Source organism: Colias philodice, chromosome 19 (assembly GCF_061535455.1).
Source record: "Colias philodice isolate Cphi_HAF_F1 chromosome 19, ilColPhil1 Martin Lab GWU primary, whole genome shotgun sequence".
Classification (NCBI taxonomy): domain Eukaryota; kingdom Metazoa; phylum Arthropoda; class Insecta; order Lepidoptera; family Pieridae; genus Colias; species Colias philodice.
Window position 1 is genome coordinate 7,000,623 of NC_143104.1, and position 22,485 is coordinate 7,023,107.

The 22,485-nt window shown below is 36.6% G+C and overlaps 1 protein-coding gene across 2 annotated transcripts in view; it reads right to left on the reverse strand.

Moving 5' to 3' along the window:
- Window positions 1-322: 322 nt before the first annotated feature.
- Window positions 323-22,485, reverse strand: part of Su(Tpl) (Suppressor of Triplolethal) — a 54,886-nt gene continuing 32,723 nt past the window's right edge. For both annotated transcript variants that reach the window (XM_089707071.1, XM_089707072.1), the window contains 10 exons: window positions 21,053-21,204; window positions 20,215-20,598; window positions 17,400-17,470; window positions 17,166-17,322; window positions 16,289-16,551; window positions 14,154-14,270; window positions 13,982-14,072; window positions 11,716-11,887; window positions 11,397-11,534; window positions 323-509 (listed from right to left, as the gene is read on the reverse strand). In XM_089707071.1, the coding sequence (XP_089563197.1) occupies window positions 456-509; window positions 11,397-11,534; window positions 11,716-11,887; window positions 13,982-14,072; window positions 14,154-14,270; window positions 16,289-16,551; window positions 17,166-17,322; window positions 17,400-17,470; window positions 20,215-20,598; window positions 21,053-21,204 (1,599 nt within the window). In that variant the 3' untranslated portion in view covers window positions 323-455. The remainder of the gene's footprint in view (window positions 510-11,396; window positions 11,535-11,715; window positions 11,888-13,981; window positions 14,073-14,153; window positions 14,271-16,288; window positions 16,552-17,165; window positions 17,323-17,399; window positions 17,471-20,214; window positions 20,599-21,052; window positions 21,205-22,485) is intronic.

Sequence of the window (22,485 nt, forward strand, 5' to 3'; positions counted from 1 at the left end):
AAAACTCTGCCACTCGGGAGATACGTACAAAACTTGTAAATATATACATAACATCGGGAACGGGTCACCCGGGGTGTTTGTGGTGAAAAAAAGAGAAAAAAATCGGTTCGCAGAAGGCCGTTTTTTTTCCTTTGAAGTGAAAACTTCTTTAGCGGCGTTGAGCACTTTTTCTGTAATGGGTATAAAATCTTAAACTCGCGTCAGGACATGTGACCTGATCGAAAAAGCGTAAGACGGATACCATTCCAAAATATCAAACATGCTCAACGTTAATAAACAAGTTTTCACTTCTGCCGGCACTCCCGGAGTGCAACCCGTCTTTTTTTTTCTTTTTTTGTGTAGTTCCTCGGCGTTTTCTCGCTGGAGACGGGTGTAAAGGTGATATAAATAGTCCAATACAGTGTGAAGGCGCGTCGGCACTAGAGGCAGCGGGCGGGCGGCGGCTTGCCCGAGTGTCAGTACGCTTGCGTCGTGCTCGCCGCGGACACGCGCTCCGGCTTCAGGTTGCGCTGGAACAAACACGTTAATATTCAATTATACATACATTTTATTTAATACTAGAGGTCCGCCCCGGCTTCGCCCGTGGTACATATTTCGCAATAAAAGGTAGCCTATGTCCTTTCTCGGGTATCAAAATATCTCCATACCAAATTTCATGCAAATTGGTTCAGTAGTTTAGGCGTGATTGAGTAACAGACAGAGAGAGTTACTTTCGCATTTATAGTATTAGTATGGATACATCCTGGGTTGGATTCAACTCTTTCAAACAAAAACGACTGAACAGATTTTGATAATTCTTTGCAGTGTTACAGCCTATGTACAAGAATAGCACATAAGCTTTATAAAATTTTCTTTTGCTCGTAGTTTCCTTCGTGGGTAAAAGCTTTTTTAATTCTCTTCAGTTTTACCTCAAGGCCATTCCAATTATATATTTTGGTCTCCAGTATTTTTTTAAATTAACGCAAAAACACATCATTCTATTTTTTTTACGACTTGAAGACAAACCCCTACCTAACTAATAAAAATAAATGTATCAACTGTTGAAAGAGTTTTACTTCAGAACCACCAACCACGTTTATATTTTTGATAACTATTGTCTATAATCTATCACTAGAGAGGACAAAATTGTATGAAGGAAAGAGTGCTAAAATAAACAATTCATGCTTTATTTCTTTTTCCTACAACATCATCGCCTAAATTAAATGAACAAGTATTTACACAACATTTGTCCAAACTCGATATTATATAGAAGAGAAATACAAATTGTGTTGATATAGTAATATCTCACACACAATAAAACTACTCATTCTCTACTCTATGACGTAGGTTTTTTTATAAACTAAGGGTTCATGCGGACATGCATTCATGCTGTGTCGAGATTTAAATTGTGCAATAGAATAAAACGTAATAAAATAATACCGAAGTTATATAATATAATAAACGTATATTTTACGTCAATGACCATCTGTATTGATATAAAAAATATATTAGTTTAATTTGAATATAATTGAACTTTGTCTTTACATAATATGTTACCAACCACTGGCTTATCAGCTCGAATTCACGTGGATAAATAAAATGTGTTCATATCTTTATAACACTATTCAGAGATTGTGTTAGTAAATACAGGTGTTTTATTAAATACAAAGTCAGTATTAAGCAGTATTATATGAACTTCTGTATATTATTTACACTTTGTACATTATAGTCATATATTAGATTGATTTCTCGAGAATTCTAGAGTTTAAATATATGTATAAGTATGTACTACATATTATTACTTTTGTGTTAAAAATGTTCATGATAATTTATAAAGATTAAACTTTGTTTTATTTATTTCGTATGTAAATTGTGTGATAATTATAAAGGTACATAATATACACGTAATACATTTATATAAGACATTTATACGTTGTTTGCAATAATATAAAATGCTATAAAAACGATATAACATAGATACTAAAAGGGGTCTATCTACCTATGCTCTACTTTATCCATCTTCCACGTACAATACTTACTGGCAAGTCGCCGTAGTCCGATAAATGTGATAGAGACTTGAAAATTAAGATTAGGAAATACAGTGTACGGTTTTTTTGTGATATTTTTTTTAATAAAAATAAGATCTATGAATAAATTTCGTTATTACGTAAGGGCGGAGGCACACGATGCGTTGCGGCGGCGGTGCGGCGCCGGAGCGGTGTCGCTGCGTCGTCTTACATAGAAATATCTGTGGCATGTCACACGATACGCTCCGGCGCCGCACCGGACTTGTAACCACCAAGACGAGGCGGGGAGGGGTGAATGCGGTGCGACGTCGGAGCGGCACCGCTCAGTTGTTTTGCATCACAAGGAAGGACACGCTGTGCAACGCTGCTACGACGCCGCTGCGACATAAAAACGTTACGGCGCCGCACTGCTCGTGTGCCCACTGATACGGTGAAATCTTTGCGGTGCGGCGCCGCAACGCATCGTGTGCCCCCGCTCTAACGTCGTTACGTAGTGGTCGTTTTTTATAATATTTACGAGTCGTTTTGTTTTGTTTGAATTTATTTTAAATTAATTAATGGTTTTTTTGTACCTACACATGTTCCATTTGAAATGGATTGGAGAAACAAAAATACAACCTATAAGATAAATTATTTAGCTTCATTCTTAGAACGTTTAAATATTAACGGCTTTTTATTGCCAAATATTTTTTGTATAGTAGCTTAAGTATTTGACTATAGATTTTTTAACTTTGATAAGTAGGTAACAAAACTATTATAAAATTCAAACAAAGTAACGCTACCGATTTTAATGTAACTTTGACTGTATTGTGAAGATGATTTATTTTTTAAATTTCCGCCGATGAATCTAACAGACCATTTCCCTTTATTATAGACCATCTTATCGATCATACACCATCGTATTTAGCTAACTGACGTACATATAAACGACAAGAGTCACAATCGCTTATTAATGGTTCCTTAAAAAACGTGTAGTTTACACCTTATTTCGTGGTAGTTATGTTCAAAAACCTCGATATACACTCTTATAGAAAATTTTGCCACATTTGACAGTGATGGGAAACAGAAAATATCCAGTAGTCCAAAAAATAATGTTTTAAAATACTTGTAATATTTAAGTTCATTCTCAATGTACGTCAACGTATACAGGGTGTAATCGTTAAGTGTGCACAGGCGATTTTTCCGTAAGTATTACAGATAACAAAAAAGTTTAAACTGATATCGAAAGTACTTAACCTAATGAGTAAAATGACCGTAATAAATTTTCAAAAATAAATCGAGAAATATCAAAAAAATTATCTTTAAACCCTCCCATACATTAAGTATGAAATACGAATATCCCATATACATTTAATATGAAAGATTTTAGCTTTCTTTTTCATTTTTGGTTTTCTGCTTTAATTACTTCGCAAATTTGAAGTGGCATTTTCCACGCTCTTTCCGGACATTTTCACGCATTTTCCGGATATTTTCCGGGGATTTTCCAAGCATTTACAATTTAAAAATTTTTAAATTTTTAAATTGTAAATGCTTGGCTTGACAATTTAAAAAATAGTTTACTTACATAAATATACTTTAAATGTGAACAGTTTTGAATAACACTTCAAGACGCGTGTACCACAGTGATATTGTATCAACATACTAAGTTTTAAGTGTCAAGTTAAACATTACAGCTGACGATCAGCTGTTAGCCATACTGGACACAGGTACCCGCAAACAAAAAGTGAAATTATAACAACCACAAATACTTTTCATACGAGAATTATTTGTTATATTGCAAAGTAATACTACATAAAAACAAATATATTGTCCGATATTACTTGCCTTGTGAAGTTTTGTAACCAATAGAGGAGATTACAAATTTGAATATTATAATTCATTAATATAAAGTACTGCTATTAACACCCGCGCCATCTTGCGGTTACATCAAGATTTACCAGGAAATTGTCAATAATTTATAATAACATGGCCAATAAGTGCTCCACTTGTGGTAAATTTTACGCGGCAACAGATGGCGCCAAATGTATGAAATGTAATACAGTATATCATAGGCAATGTCATAATATAAGTCCGCATTCAAAACTCAATTCTAATTGGCAATGCAAATCATGCCTAAACAAGATATCTAAAATAACGCAAGATACGGATGCCGACGTACTTGTGGATGTGTGTAACGCTGGCTTGGGAAACGAAACACCCACACTTGCGCACGAGATTAAACTTTTGCGCGCGGAATTGTCCGCATTTCGGGAGGAAATGAGCCGCCTTACTAAAGTTGTTGGCGATTTTAGCTCACGGTTGGACGGAGTGGAGGAGAAGGTGAGAATGCTGGAGGATTGCAACACGGCGAAAAAAGATGCGACTGAGGAATTAGAAAACCTAAAAAGACAAATTAATGAAAATGAGCAAGCGCATCTTTTAAATGATCTGGAAATTTCGGGAGTTCCCGATATTACTGGTGAAAACACTATGCACACCGTTGTTACACTTGCGCAAAAGCTGGGTGTAAAACTCGAAGAACGGGATGTCACGTGTGCTTACCGTGTAGGCGTGAAACGTGACCGCGCATCGAGTATGGACAGCCCGCCAGGCACTAGCGCTTCGCGCGCGCGCCCGCGCCCTATTGTGGTACGTCTCGTGCGCCGCAGCGTGCGCGATCAGCTGCTGCAGTCGGCGCGCGTGCGGCGCGGGGCCGATACGTCAGGCATGGATATACCGGAGCAGCCGCGCAGATTTTATGTTAACGAACGCCTTACGCCATTAAATCGTCACCTATTTTATCTAGCAAGAGAGGAAGCAACTGCAAAAAAATGGCGCTTCGTATGGACCCGCGGTGGACGTATCTTTGCCAGACGTGACGCTAAGTCATCCTCTCATCCGATACGCTCAGAAGCGGATCTGCGTCAGGTTTTTGGTTGCTGAACCATTTAGCAATTATTGTTGTATGCTACATCATATCCGAAATTACTATGAAACATCCACGCTATATGCACATATGTATACTACTTTCAAACCTAAAATTATTTCATATTTTTCTTAAGTTTATTAAAACAACGTATAATAATATATTGTACCATATAATTTTAAATCATTCTTCTAAAGACATAGGGGCTAATATTGCAGATGTTAAAATTATTACTTTGAAACCATTATTTAACGAATATAAAATTGGCGTAAGAGTTTTTCACCTAATATTATATAATTTTATTTCAATTGCAATTATTAAGGCAATTGTATCTGTAATGCTAAATACAAATAATACTTGTCACGTTCGGTATGTATCGTGTTATAATTATATAGAATATATTGTGGAGTGTATAATATGTGTGGTTGGGTGGCTCGACATTTTAATACAATATACTATACTTATATGTCCCATAAATTGTTATAATATACCCATAATATATTATTTAAAATTACTTGATTTATTATATATGTTTATTTTTTATTATATGATTATTTCAAATATTAGGTTAATGTATATACGAAAAAATTTTAATTTTATAGCCAAATGATTAGAAACAATTTTTTAAAAATTGGTTTGCTTAATCCGGGTTCGTTAGGAACGAAACACGATGAGTTGATTGCAGCGGTGGAACGTCACGCCGTGGACATTTTGGCTCTCAACGAAACCTGGCTACGAGAGGGAGAAGAGGGACGTGCTCCTCGCATACCCGGCTATCGCCTCAAGCATATCCCGCGCCCGCCCAGTATTCGTAATCGAGGTGGTGGGGTTGGCTTTTATGTGGTGCGCGGGTTGTCGTTTAGCATACTGTCATTCCCTCCACACCCACAAGTAGAACAAATGTGGATTAAATTAACAATACAAGGTAAGTCTATCGCCATTGGTACTGCATATCGCCCGCCCTGGTTGGACTGTGGCACATTTTTAGACGCAGTTTCAGACTCGCTCAGCGCTTTTGTGTGGTGCGATTACATAGTCCTATTAGGAGACTTTAACATCAATTTAAAACAAAATTCAATAAATTCTAATAAATTCAAACAATTTATTCAGGCCGCGAATCTTACCCAGCACGTTACTGAGGCAACTCATTTTGTTAATGATAGTGAAACATTGATAGATTTAGTTTGCACTAACGCTCCAATCTCACACATACAAGTAGATCACGTAGAACCTCTTAGCAACCACGCCTTTATTGTTTGCGACGTGAATATTCGAAAGCAAAAATTTGTTTCAAGATGGGTTACCTACAGACCGATTAAAGACATTGATTTGGATGAATTTAATGATTGCCTGACTAGAATAAATTTAGATTTTATATTTAATTTGGACGATGTTAATGAAATGGTAAAATATATGACAAACTTTTTAATAGTACTTTTTGACAATTATGCCCCTCTTAAGACAATAAAAATTAAGGAAAAGAATTATCCGTGGATCACTTATAATATAAAACTTATGATGGCGCGCCGAAATGAAGCTCAGGTTAAGGCGAAGAGACATGCTCGGTATAAACCTTACTATAATGATCTAAAAAGGTACGTTAAATCTGCAATACTGCGAGAAAAGGATGCCTATTTTAATAAATACGTTAACTGCAACATCGATAAACCTAAAATATTATGGAGACACATTAAGAATCAAGTACATATTAAGCCTGAAAAAGAGATGGCGTTACCTGCGCACATGAACAATCCTGATCTAATTAATGCACATTTCATCAACGTACCAGGAAATAACAATATATCACAACACCTGATTAATTATTATGAAACGGAACGTTTTAGTTGTAATGTGTTTAATTTTAATCCTATTCGTGAATCTGACATTGTTAAAGCCCTTAAAACTCTCGAGTCCAATGCCATTGGAGTGGATGGATTGTCCTTAGAGATGATTAAGCTTGCTCAATCGCTCATAGTACCAGCCCTGAATCATTTGGTGAACAAGTCTTTTGTCACCAGTATTTTTCCGGACCTTTGGCAGGAGGCTATAGTAAGACCGATAAAAAAAATACCTAATCCACAGGGAATCAAAGATCTCCGCCCCATTAGCATTTTACCTTGTTTTTCCAAGGTTATTGAAAAAATTGTTCACTCACAACTCTCTGGTTTCCTTGAATCTAAAAACATTCTTCCACATCGACAATCAGGTTTTAGAAAAGGTAGGAGCACTACTACCGCTCTATTGGACGTTGTGGACAATATTTTGGAAGCTCAGGATGATGGTAAGTGCAGCATTTTGGTCTTGTTGGACTATTCCAGAGCATTTGACAGCATTAATATTGATCTACTTTTAGCCAAATTAATCTACTACGGCTTAAACGACCCAGTTGTCCGCTGGTTCAGGAGTTACCTCAGTAAGCGATGTCAAACTGTGGCCGTAGAAGACGATGATGGCAAGACTTGCTCATCGCAACCCGTAGATCTCATGAGAGGAATTCCTCAAGGTACGATATTGGGCCCTTTACTTTTTATCATTTACACCGCTGATATAATTAAAAATATACACCATTGTAAATACCACCTTTACGCAGATGATATTCAGCTGTATATCTCATTTACGCCTCAGGAAAAGCTAGCAGCCATCGAAAAACTAAATGCCGATCTCACCCGCATAGCTACATGGTCTGAACAAAATGCCTTAGTTTTAAATCCCTCAAAAACTAAATTCATGATCCTGGGCTCTCATAATCGCATCAAAACTTTTGAGCAATCGATTCCACCAATATACATAAATGGAGAGGCAATAGAGCGGGTGAAAGAGGCTCGTAATCTTGGTATCGTCTTCGATGAGTCACTGCGGTTTGAAAAGCACATTAACCAAACTATTTCCAATTGTTACTACCGGTTAAAAGTACTCTACCGTATCAGAAGCCATCTGTCAACCAAGCTCAGAATTAGATTGTGTGATGCATTAGTGTTATCCAAATTCAACTACGGTGACGCGTTATATGGTGATCGAATACTCGCGCGCTCAAAGAAAGCTATACAACGAGTACAAAATGCGTGTGCTCGCTTTTGCTGGGATGTGCCCCCCCGATCCCATATATCGCCATACCTAAACAATGCCAGGATTTTAAATATGGAAAATCGGCGAAGGTTGCATTTTGCCGTTCTACTGTTTGCTGTCATACGGTCCAACATACCTTCATACCTCTCCGAAAAACTATCCTGGTTGGGAAATTCGGACACGGTATACAGAACAAGGGCGTCTTTATTTAGTCTGGCTGTGCCTCGACACCACACCATGGCATTCAGAGGTGCTTTTAAATACCGATCAACTAAGTGTTGGAACAATTTGCCCCCACCATTACGCAATAAAAGCAGCGTGCCGAGCTTTCGTAATGAATTAAAAAAACTAATAATTCAACGACAAATCAGCCAACCTTAGTTGGTCTTTAAAGAAAAAAAAATATATATACATAAAACAATACCTATTATTATCTTAGTTTATTTTATCTGGTCAGTTTTTTATTATTTTTGCCAGTTTATTCAATGTTTTATGGTATATACTTGTATATATATAGGTGAATAGTATAATATGAGTATCTTGTATTATAGTAGATATAGTACGCATGTCGCATATATGTAGCATTTTTGCATGAATGTAGTGTCTGTTATTCCATATTTATGTAATGGATGTATATATTAAAATGTATGTAAGAAATTATTTAAAACTTTATTATTTTATAAATTTGTAGCCCCTATCGCTGCAAACGTCAGTTGCGATATGGGAACCACTGAAAATCAGTGCTGCGGCTATTAAGCCACAGATTTGCTGAGTGGTATCCCTGTCCAGCACACATACTATAGTCAACCACATAATATAATACCTATGTTTCTTTTTATACTTGTACAAACGTGATACCTACTTACCTCTTTTATAAATTGTAATTTTTATTTAATTGTTTTTGTTCATTGTAAGTTATTTTGTTGTTTTTGCCTTGTATTTTTGTGTGCTGGATTAAATGTATTTTCTTTCTTCTTTCTTTCTTTCTTTCATTTTCCGGGAATTTTCCCACGCTTTTTCCGGACATATTCACATTTTCCAGATATTTGGACATTTTCCGGATATTTTCCAGGGATTTTCCACGGTTTTTCCGGAAGTTTCCACGCATTTTCCGAATATTTCCCAGGCATTTTCCGGTTATTTTCCGGGAATTTCCCAGGCATTGTCAGGGGATTTTCCGAGCATTTCCCGGGGATTTTCCGGATGTTTTCAAGACATTTCCGGACATTTCCCTGGCATTTATAGGGTTTTCCAGGCATTTTCCACACTCCTCCCGGACATTTTCACGCATTTTCCGGATATTTTCCGGACATTTTCCAGGCATTTTCCAGGCTTTTCCAGGGTTTTTCCGGAAATTTTCACGCATTTTCCGGATATTTTCCAGACTTTTCCGAGCATTTCCCAGGCATTTTCCAGTTATATTCCGGGAATTTCCCAGGCATTGTCCGGGAATTTTCCGAGCAATTCCCGGGGATTTTCCGGATGTTTTCCAGACATTTTCCGGACATTTCCCTGGCATTTTTCGGGGATTTTCCAGGCATTTTCCACGCTCCTCCCCGACATTTTCACGCATTTTCCGGATATTTTCCGGACATTTTCACGCATTTCCCAGGCATTTTCCGGTTATTTTCCGGGAATTTCCCAGGCATTTTCCGGGGATTTTCCTAGCATTTCCCGGGGATTTTCCGAACATTTTCCAGACATTTACAGGCTATGTCAGGGAAATGTCCGGAAAATGCCTGGAAAATATCTGGAAAATACCCGGAAAATGCGTGAAAATGTCCGGAAAATGCGTGGAAATGCCTGGAAAATCCCTGGAAAATGCCTGGGAAATATCCGGAAAATGTCCGGAAAATTCCCGGAAAAATATCCGGAAAATGCGTGAAAATGTCCGGAAAAACGTGGAAAATGTCACTTCAAATTTGCGAAGTAATTAAAGCAGAAAACCAAAAAAAGAAAAAAAATGCTAAAATCTATCATATTATGGGATATTCAAATTTCATACTTAACCCGTGACACGTTCTACGCACAATATTTGTGTCGTAACGCAAATTGTACTGTAGCGTCCTGCGCACAAACTCTGTGCCTAACGCGGCCCGTGACATTGAAGGTCATCAGTAGAGACTTACAAGTGAATGTTTCCAGTATAAAAAATATTTCTCTATGCCTTAAACATTTATAATTCGAATCGACACGACTCCGAGACAGGCAATAGAGACCAAAACCACAAAATAAAAAAAAAAGTGAATCATTGATTGAGTTGCGTCATCGGCCATAGTTTGTGACATTTGTCTTGTTCAACGAATATTTGGATTGTGAATTATGCCGAGAGGAATAATTAGATGAGTGATAATTGAGACGTATATTACTGGAAATTGTACGTAGAATACGTTTATGATATTGGTTTTAGGGATATTTGAAGAATACTCAGTGAAAAAGTGTCTCAACTTTTCAGTGCGGAAGACGCAAAATGGCACTTTTTTTCTTGTTTGTGAATAATGGAGATTTGTTATTATTTATAGTGAAATACGTTGTGTTAAATGTGTGAAAACATAAGTGAATGTATTTGGCAATCGTGTAGTGATATGAAAACGTGAATATGATCATTTGATAACTCAGAATTATCATGTAAGTGTTAGTATGTAAGCAATTAAAATTAAAACAAAATTAAATCAATTTCTATAATTATATAGAAAAAATATATCGTCATGATTACATTTTTATGCTATAACTAGTTTCTTCTTCTTTCCAAAAATATATCATACATGGCATATAATTATAGAACAATAGGGTAAATAAAATTTTCAAACTCGGTAGTCATAAAAAAGCTAGATTTCGTGAACTCCCTTGACACTATCGGGATCGGTGCCGGCTGTGCGCCAGACGCGTGATAGGTTAATGTATGGGAGGGTTTAAAGATAATTTTTTTGATATTTCTCGATTTATTTTTAAAAATTTATTACGACCATTTTACTCATTAGGTTAAGTACTTTCGATATCAGTTTAAAGTTTTTTGTTATCTGTAATACTTACGGAAAAATCACCTGTGCACACTTAACGATTACACCCTGTATAGCTCAACAGAACCACGTGTACACACTTGTATACATGCCGTCGCGCATGTATACAAGACGGCATAGAACATACGTGAGAAAAGCAGCAATGCTATACGTCCCCCCGCGAAGTAAAGCCTAACGGCCATCCCGCGGGGATATGGACAGGAGAAAGAGGGTTGTTTTAGTCGGTATGGACCATGAGACCATGATCGAGACCGACATACCAGGTCGCAGATCTTGACCTGAGATACTTAACAGTATTTTTTCCCTCTATAATAATAAAAAAAAAAAAACCACTTGTATACATTTAAGTATTCTCACTGTACGTCAATACATATTATAATGAATAAGTAGAGTGCTCACCAGCTGATCGTACTGCAGCACCATCCGCTTGATGTGGTTGAGCTTGCGGTGCAGGTAGTTGACGCGCCGCCGCTCGCTCTGGTACGCGCGGTCGCCGCGCACGCGCTGGTACTCCTCCACGATGCGCTGCTCTATGCTCTGTGGACGGAGTAGTAAAGGTCACTTTCGGTTGATAATGTATTTATTGATGGGATTGTGATGTTGTTTAATGTAAGCGGCTTTCTTTGCAGCTTTTGAAATATGTTTTAAACTCAAACTCAAACATCAAGTTGTAATTAGTAATACATGATGTATCGTGGGTGATAATGGTTGCACTGACCCGGTGGTGCGGCGACTTGGGCTCGGCGCGCTTGAGCTGCTGCTCGAGCTGCGTGAAGAGCGCGGCCACCTGCGCCACGCGCGCGTACAGCGACCGGTACTCGGTGTACAGCGCCGAGAACTCGTTCTTGTACGCGCGCCGCGTGCTCGAGCTCGTTATCGGCGGGTATTGCCTGCAACCGACCAACGTGTGCATTATAAAACAACATTCTAAACTAATTTTTGCACCATTTATGCTAGGCGTCCACTAGGCGGATCGGGCCGGGCCGCGTCGCAACGCAAAAATACGCCGGCCTATGTTTTGTATGAAACATCGTCCATTAGCGACGGATCGGGTCGGGGCGGGCCGCAACGCATTGGCGGATATCGCTTCGCAGGCGGATTGCTGCCGGCGGCGGTGCGCTGCGGCCCGGCCCGCCCCGACCCGTCTAGTGGACGCAGGCAGGCGGATGTGAGCGGCGAGCGTCTGTTAGATACAATCCGCCGCGCCCCGTACAGGTGGACGCAGGAGCAAACACCGCGTCCATTAGACAAAATAAGTAAAATTTTAAAGAAACTTCGAGACAATATTTGGGAAACGGAGTTGATAACGGACGATGCCACACAAATGTGCAAGTGTAGTTGCCGAATAAATGTGTTTCATCGTAAAATATACGCGACAAAACTTTCCAGTGCACGAAAGAAATCTTTTTCCACCTTCCTGCACGCCACCAGCAAGCCACATTCACTTGCTTTATTTTTACACTGTGACTTGTGTACCCTAGCGATCTACTCGTTCTTGTTTGCGAAGAATACGCCATGTTGAATTTCATTTCACTATATACCTATATTAAGAAGAGCTGGAACGTCAACACATTTACACATTGAACATGTTAGGCCGGGAGATACTGACACAAAATTTCGGGTCATTTGTAACAGGATGGCGGTCTAGAGGGGTCTTAGTACGCAATGACAAAAAGAAAAACGATGGTCAGAACGCTGGTACCGGTGGACTAGTCGCGTGGGCGTTAGTCACACTCGTGGGATAAATAGCGAAAGTCCAACGATTTGTAACACAAAAATTTTAGAATTTACCGATAGCCCTTAAAAAAGATGTAGGCGGTAGTGTCATGCCATACTTTTACCATGTGACTTACAGTCCGCCTTACCGACGTGAATGCGTTGATTTAAAAAAACAATTCAACCATTTGTACCGGACTAACTTTTGCACAGGTAACCATCGTCGTGCAGCCATTTAGCCTAAAATCGCCATGCTTTTCGGACGATTCCAAATAGTCGCCATACCGCGGAAAATCTGCAAATTTTTGAATTTTTTTTCTCGCCAATCGATTTGTACCACCCTACATTTTTTTTTCAACAACTCCTGAATGATTATAAATAGAAGTGTGATAATGCCATACCTGTGGGAGGTGGCGAATGTGTATAAGATTTTTTCTTATCGTAAGATTTTATTCGTAGTTACACCGGAAAAGTATGGCATGACACTACCGCCTACATCTTTTTTATGGGCTATCGGTAAATTCTAAAATTTTTGTGTTACAAATCGTTTGACTTTCGCTATTTATCCGACGAGTTCGACTAACGCCCACGCGACTAGTCCGCCGGTACCAGCGTTCTGACCATCATTTTTCTTTTTGTCATTGCGTAATAAGACCCCTGTAGAACCGCCATTCTGTTACAAATGACCCGAAATTTTGTGTCAGTATCTCCCGGCCTATGTGTAGCTTTTATTTTGCAATTGTTTATAAATACAGGGTGATGTAATTGGTGTAGTACGAATATCTAAAAATCTATGAAGAATTTTGTGATACAGTAAATGGAAGAATTATAGACTACTAGATTTCCGCCCGCGGCTTCGCCCGCGTTTGCAAAGGAAAACCCGCATAATTCCTAGTTCATAGTTTCGCGTACACGTGTTATTTGTATTGTTTTTATGACCTGAAATTTAATTATTATTTGATAATTGAATGATTATTAATACTTTTATCCAACTGATTATTATTAGTTAGAATAAATAATTAAGTTCATCAATTTATTTACTTTTAAATTATAATTTTACAGGTAAATTATGAGAGCTTTCATAATTATATTTGCATATATTTATCTACAACGCACCATTTTACAATTCAAGTCTAAAATGAAACTAGAGTCGCATTTATTTTTGAACATACTGTAAGTGAAATTGCATAAGTGTGAGTACTGTGAACATGCCAGCTTTCCTTAATTGACCGATACTTAAATATGAATATAATTAAAATATTATTTACCTTTCAATTTCTACCAAATCAGTCGGGTTTTCTTCAGGCACAGACGTTAAAGCTGTATTTTCTAATGGTTCCGTATTTGTGATGTCTTTTTCTGGAAACATTTATCATAAAGTTTAAGAACACTTCCAGAAATATAATTTTATACGAAAAATAATAAAAATGTAAATATTACCTGTGATACTAGTTTGCTCTACTGGTGGACTACTTCTAAAACCGTTCGCTTTCACAGGACTGTGGCAGAGATCCTTAATAGTAGTGAAGTTTAGGGTGTAGCCATTGTCCTTTTTGACTGTAAACAATAATACATATCTTATTATATAATTATTCATCATATAAATATCCCTAATAAGTGGTTTATATAGTGAAACTAGAGTGATTAATCCGTATTTTAATTATACTTAACATGTAAGGTACAAAAACATTTCTTTTTGGTATTGCGCAAAATCTAAAACCAATTGAAATCGACATTATTATTGTATATTAAAGTGACTCATCAGACAGTTCTTTTGGGTTAATAACCTAATCCTTTAAATTAAAACAATAATTGAATATACATGTCAATAAATGTTTATAATTATGCAATTAAAAACACATTGTGTTAGGGGAAGTACAGTAATATGGTTTTAATTATAAACATGTGTGGAAATTTCAAATGATATCAGAGTTTAAAATTATTCTATTACTAATTTTCATTAAAACTTATGAATAATAAAAACAGTTCTTAAATGCAATTTACTATATTACAGTTTTATATTATTAGTAACAAAGTCAGTTATTTATTGACGACTGTATAAACTTCGTATTCATGTGCAAATCGTAATCATTATCCAATTCTAATTGAAAATAAACTAGTTCTTGCGTTCAAATTAGATTGAGGCTATTTGCTTTATGATTTATTTTGTGTCAATTGAGTTAAATCTGTGTTAATTATATTATGTTTCTTGTAATTTGAAGGTTCCTTCCGTCTGCTTTATAATAAAGAAATAAACATTTGTAATGAAATATTTTTTTGTTGAAACTTTTTTTTAATCAGTTATATGCACGGTAACACGGAAATAATATTATTTCAATGACATAATTTGTTTTTATTGATTTTATATATAAAGGAAACTTTATAACGTTTTTGATTATTTCAAACACAATAATAATATGTATTATTAGCTTTTGCAACACTCATACATAAGCACAGAGACTAACAAATTGCGCTAGATTCATTATGTATTGTATGATATCGTTGAGTGTCATTGCTAGTTGCTACATTTGTATTATTGCACTTCAATTACAATAGAAAAAAATATTACAAAACATTACAAGCGGGTCAAGGTGAAGAGGCGGTATTCGTAAGGACTTAATATCGACTTGGTATTGTCTTGTCAGTGCTGTCTACTTACAGCGAGAGCTGAATATATTTAGACACGATTACCGTCATATGTCTTAATTGGTTAGTAGGGGAAGTAAAGAAACTATTGTTACACTGATTATATTTTCTCGATTTTTGGCTTTTCATGAATGTCAAACAAATAGCTGTTATTATGCATTGGGAGATGCATTCTTGTATTAACATTCTATACAAGTGTCATTAACTCATTTAAATGTAAAAGTTCTGTAACATGGTATGCACTTGTTTCTGCGCATATAGACTATTTACCTTGTTGTTGCGATTGTCAATAGCCAATATGGTCGGAATGCGGTTACTTGTGTAATATTATGTGTATATGCGTATTAGTACGTATGTGTTGTATGTGGGCATGTGTGTGTATCTGCGCGTGTATGTGATTGCTTACGTGACTGGTTGCGTATGTGTGCGTGGATTTACAAGTGCTTACGTGCGTACTACGTAGGTGGCTACGTGTGTATCCAGGCACGCGTTTTAAAAACTCAAACACTTATTCGCGTTTAAAATCTGTTAATCTTTAATTTCCAAAGGTACATACATACTACTAGCGGTTCGCCCCGGCTTTGCCCGTGGTACCTACATGTTTACGTTATTTTTTTCATAAAAACTATCCTATCTCTCAAATTGGATCTAACTGCGCATGGTGTGCGAATTTTATTATAATCGGTTAAGTGGTTTAAGAGTTCATTGAGGACAAACATTGTGACACGAGATTTTTTATTTTTTTTTACTTAAGATAGGGAAGTGCTTGACCACAATCTCGCCTGATTGAAAGCTAAGATGCGGTCTATGATGGTACGCGCTTCCCTAGTAGGTACCGGTTCACTCTTCGCTTGAAGACCCCCATATTGTACTTTATAGTATTTTATATATGAAGATTTATCTACCCACATAATATATGCTGTACTCACCGGTGGTACGATCGTCCTCGTTATCGGACGCGTGCCGCTCGCCGGACGAGGTGGTCGCGTACCCGGAGGAGGGCGGCGAGGGGCGGCGGTAGTGCGAGATGCGCTGCTTCTTGGCCGCCGGCGCGTCGTCCGGCGCCGCGGACACGCCGGACGCGCCGGTCGCGCCGGACACCCCGCCGGCGCGCTTGCCGGGCGACGCGCGCGGCGAAAGGGAGTTCGCAGAGTCGCTGCTGAGTGGCGGCGTCAGGTTTTGAGGTTTCCGCCTGTGGACACGACAGTGTTTAGTTGTAATACAAGCCAGCTTTGAGTGAAATATTTCCAATAATTAATAAATTCTAAAACCTTCCTATTGAATCACTCTATGTATTAAAAAAAAACGCATCAAAATCCGTTCCGTAGTTTTAAAGATTTAAGCATACAAAGGGACATAGGGACAGAAAAAGCGACTTTGTTTTATACTATGTAGTGATAACTAATGAACCGATCACAGTATTCTCATTCGTCTTGGAATATAGGACTAAGGATGCACTTAGAATTGTTTACAGAAATGATATATACATGCGTCGATGCGTATTCATTGATACGCTATCAAATGATATATAACACAATAATACTAAAGACACAGTGATGAAGAAATTTCAACAGGTTTACTCACAATAGCTTATAAGCTATTTCTGCATAATATTAGCATTAAACGACACGTGTACCTACAACTACAGTTTCTACTTACTAACAGATTGTATTATAAAATGTTGTAAAATCTACGATTAATGATATAAACTATTTTAACATGCTCCACTTATTTACAAAATAGTAGTAATTTTGCTACTATTTACTGGTCTACAAATAAGATAATAGAATAAAAAAATATGTCTACCTCTTGAGCATACGTTTCTCTTCTTCCGAGTAGAATGGCCAATCTTCATTGACGTCATTCCACACGTGCCTACGTAAGTGGTAACAATTGTCTTTCGCCACCGTAATCTCTGTCAATATCTTGCTCACCATACTCCTTTCCTTTTCTTTGATACCCTCTAAAATTGTACATTCCAATTAAAAGTGAATTATTTATCTCACACAAGCGTGATTTCGTTGGTAATAACTAGCTTACCGCAAGCGAGTCTCGTGTACAGTTCGGGCTTCTTGAAAGGTTTCAGTGCTAATAATTGTATAAGTCTTTCTCTGAAAACGGAAAAAAAGATTTATTAGCATAACATTACAGCGCCATTGTTTCTTAAAAATGAATATCATAAATGCGCTGCGTGATAATATTTTCGTTGTTGCGTTTAAATTTAATGATGAAACGCTACATTTGCTCATTACACAATGTATTACGTAAAGAGTGATTGTAGAGTTTTTTACGAAAGTAAAACTAAAAAAAAAAGATTACTTTAACTTTACTTTTAATAGCGAATTCCGCAGTAATTAGTCAGGCTAATAATAAAAACTTATCATTACTATTAGTTCGAATAAATTAAGGTCTTGTTTTTTATCAGTCATTTATTTTCGTTTTTAGGACATTTTTAAGGCCGTTTTATCTATATTTTATTCAGGGTCGATCAAAATTTCATTAGCTGTATAATTTCACGTGGTATGCAAGGTAATTTTGATTTATTGCCTTGAGCCGTTTTCGCTTTACAATAATTTCTGCATAACCTTGACTACGCATGACTCAGTAGACACTAATCGCCTGCTTACTTGGGGATTTGTTCTACAAGTAATATAATGTATTTGTCGCATTATTGATGTTATTCAATTGGATAAGGGTTTAAATAGTTTTACTATCTCATAGTTCAAGAGTATGGTTTTACTCGTAAACTGACGTAAAAATCGAAAGCACAGAACTTCACTATTACAGTTGTCCTTTAGTTAAGTTTATACAATTTACAGCTTATTATGATTCATAACAATACGTACCACATATTGCACTGCTAACTGTATAATATGTTAAAGTTTGTATGTGTGTAAATGTGTACGTGTGTTGTAGCAAAACAGAATATATATCTTATATAATATTATGATGCTATGACGTTCATAATATCAAGGAAAACAGACATTTACAATACTTATGTTTATTTTATGTTAATATGAATTAAAATCTTGTGTTACTTAAATCAAAATTGAAATATGTATATGAACAAAAAATGTTGTTACCTACTGTATTTTTTTCCAAATTTTTATGCAATTTGTAAGACGAGTAAAATGCAACATCAACTAAGAAAACATACCTAACTCATAACATAGGTATCAAATTTCGCTCGAACTATAGAAACACATAGAAACTTGTGGTCAAATTTTGCGTATGTGGAAAAAAAAACATATTGACACATTTACATATCAGCCGACTTGCCACAAAACGTTTCCTTAACACGCGCCACAAATTATCAAACCGGTCGCGATAACGATATAATATAACAAAATTATCACTCACGAAACGCTCTTCTATGTGTAGTTGAAACGTCATTTGATTTCTTATAACAGAAACGAAATAATAACTGTTCCCTTTGGACATTTATTTGTGACGTGCTATTAATACGCAGTTATATCCTATTGTACATTTACTTTACTAAAGAATAATTATGATTTGTATATAGCTATGTAGAGAGAGAGAAAGCTAAACCTAGCATTAAACCGTACATTTTTTTAAGTTGATTAAAATTGTAATTCTTCAGGTGATGGCATCATACCTAATCGATATTCTAAGTCATGATGATGATCATGATTCAGGAGGAATATCGGCTACAACTCGTCAACTATCAACCGTGATATAATAGTTATCTTACACTACACCTGATTAGGAACGTGGAAAATTTGACAATGTTTTTGCAATCGATATCTTTAATATAAATACAATTCGCGTCAAGCTCGATGTTATCATCGTACATGTATTATTTATTTTGACGTGGACGATTAATATACTTAAGCAGATTATACTAGAAATATTTTTCGGTTGCACACGTATCTTATGAATATTTATTCACAGCTTTAAATTAACCTAAAATTGATAGAGTAAATGCCTATGACCCGCATGATATATTCATAATGCATTATTAATTAATTTACAATCATAAGTTGCTAGTTACATTTGAGTAAAATATCATAAATATTTTTAATTTTTAGCGTGGCTTATCATGGTGTGACGATAGTAGAACATAACTTGCGATTTCACGCGAACTTCACAAATGTTAACGAGTCATGGTGGATTAACAACTTTTGTTTATTAGCGCTTCGAAATTTCATACAATTTTAGAAACCGAATAACTCAGAAAAATCATGATTTATTCAATGGAATTATTATTATGCCATTAAATACGCCATAATATACACACTTTACAGTAAAGCATTATATATTTCACATAAAAACATATCAACATCGTATAAATTTTTACGAGCGTCATATATTTTTATTATTACTTAGTGTTTGACGAGATAAGGTGAATAATTTTTGCTTGAATAAAAACCTTTATGTGGTTACAAATTAGTGTGCTCGTTGCCAAAACTAGTTTGGTCACTTAATAATGCAACAACACATTAAAATGCCAATTGCACCAGCTTCATATAACTTTAATGACTTTCAGCTCTTGAAATTCCGTAATAGTTTTCAAGTGACCAGAGATTACGAGAAATTAAGTTTTCTTACAGCTCTACATGACAAGTTGATAATTTCGCAACTAGATTACAACACGTTTCTACAAATTGCACACAATTCACTAATTGAAAGTTTGATGCTTTTAGTGTAGTGGGTGGGCTTGTGTGTTTTTCTAATGTCTTGAATCTAATTTAATCTATTTCAGAGCTAGATGTCAGTACCGTTTTTCTTTTAACTTTTCAATTCTATATCAAACAAGCTTGCGCGGCATTGGATGTTTTATGTTATTGTGTGTATGTGTTGGTGTGAAATCCGATATTTAACACGGTATACTCACTTAATAGGTCGCCTCGTAAGCTCGGGGTTGGGGGGAGGGCGCTGCTGCGCGGGGTGCGGCTGCGGCTGCTGCTGCGGCTGGGGGCGCGCCGCGGGCGGCACCACCGCGGGCCTCTCCACCCTCTCCCCCCGGTCTGGCCGTTCCGCCCGCTCGGAACGGTCCTGCCGGTCTTGCCGCTCGGGCCGTTCTGGCCTTTCCGGCCGTTCCGCCCGCTCCGGTCTCTCCGGCCTCTCCGGTCGCTCTGGTCTCTCCGGCCGCTCGGGCCTCTCTTGCCGTTCTATCCTATCTGCGAGTGACGCTGCCCCGTTCGAGTACATGGGATGCGTCGAACGTAGCTTCACGCGCCTACCGATGTCTGTTTGGTTGGGTTTTATTACGCGAGTGCTGGAAATTAGAGGCGAACATATTTTAATGGGAAAAGAATTAAGACATCATACTTAAGGTTTTATTAGAAAATGATTATAATCTATCAGTACATTATAATGCTATTCTGCTTCATAAAATTACTATTTATAGCCAGGTGACATTGTAGAAGTTATCTCACAATTTAGATTATCAGTACACGTTATTTAATCTGGGTTTATTATTTCCGTAGTACTCTTGTTATTCATAACATGCCAAAGAAATAATAAAGTTTTATTTATTATATCGCACATGTTCATATTTCCTAAACATTATGTACAAATACTACATGGATACTTTTCACAGTCTACTGTAAACACTTTACTTGATACAGTATTGCACCACGTCACTAGCGTGATTCCTCACGTTACATCTACATTTTTTATTGATTTACATCTCTACCAATTCTCCTCCTATAGCAACTCGTTATACCCACCATTTGCTCTGTTCCGCAGCGATGGTCCTCGACATGCGGTCCTTCGTCGCCTCGTACGAGTCGTCGTTCGCCTGCACCCGCATCCGCCTCGGCAGCGGCCCGCACGACTCCAGCCGCCGCGCGCCGCCGCTCCTGACGCACTCGAACGAACCCTGCAACCAAACGGCATATGCTTTTCAGATTCTACACTTCTTATGTGATCATGTCATCGCTTGACATAATATAATCAATAATGTGATCTGTTTGTTTACTTGTGAAACGAATAATTTTAGCAGCATGCTTATGGTCGAACTTACTTTAGTTGATAATTAGCCATACTATACCTTATATGTACAGGGCAATGTTATCGGCTATTATTCGGGACTAAAGTATTGCAGAAATGGACAATGTAATCACATGGGCTGATGTGAAAAGTCAAGCTTCTTTATTTTAACATTTCCAAGATCATACTTATTTTCATATTTGATTATTTTTCCCTATCTATTGGTAAAACCAGCGCCCACCTTTTATCGGCTAATAATGTTTTTTATCAATAAAGTACATATATATGAATTAATCATGCCATCTCCAGAATGATCTATATAATTGTGAAATATTACGTAACGCATATCAGAAATTTAATGGCATTATTATATAGGCATCTGCAGATCGTATTTGTAGGCTATGTGAGTTTAGACTTATTGATTATTTTTTAATATTTTTAAATTCTATATTTTCTGCTCATAGTGAATATTTATTGCTCATTTAAATTCATGTTAAAATAATTTTCTACACGTGTAAGTATTTAGTTTTACTTCATTAGGTATATTCATTATCCTTGAGCATGATTTCAGTTAATATGTATCTTGCAATATCAATGTTTAAAATTAAAATACAGTCTCTTCTTCAATAATCCATTTCATTTAATTGTCCGAAGAGATATCTGTGTTTAAAAATAAAATATTATATGTCTTGCCTGTTTCGTTTTCGTTGGAGTAAAAATTCAAGCTTACTGAAATAAATTAATTCGTATTGTAGATAAAAAATGTCAAAGTGTATGACGATTGTGTATTTACGTCACAATACTAATAATAAAGCATTTAAATAACATACCTACCTATATTGTTTCTAAGTATTAAAATAACACTGCGAATGACGTACAAAATATGAACCTAATTTCCTTGACGATATAACAAGACCTAATATAGCCATCACATCTCGTACTTTTCAATGTATTGACAAATTTTACATAATATGTTTAATTTTGCATATAGGTAGGTATAATAATTCTAAATGAATATACATATTATATTTAGTATTATCTCAAATGGATTTACTTATCACAATACTCAAAAATGCATTACAAATACATAAATTAGGTATTATTTCAAGATATCAAGGCTTAATTGACAAAATCGGTTACGTAATAATAATAATATTATGCTGGATGCAAC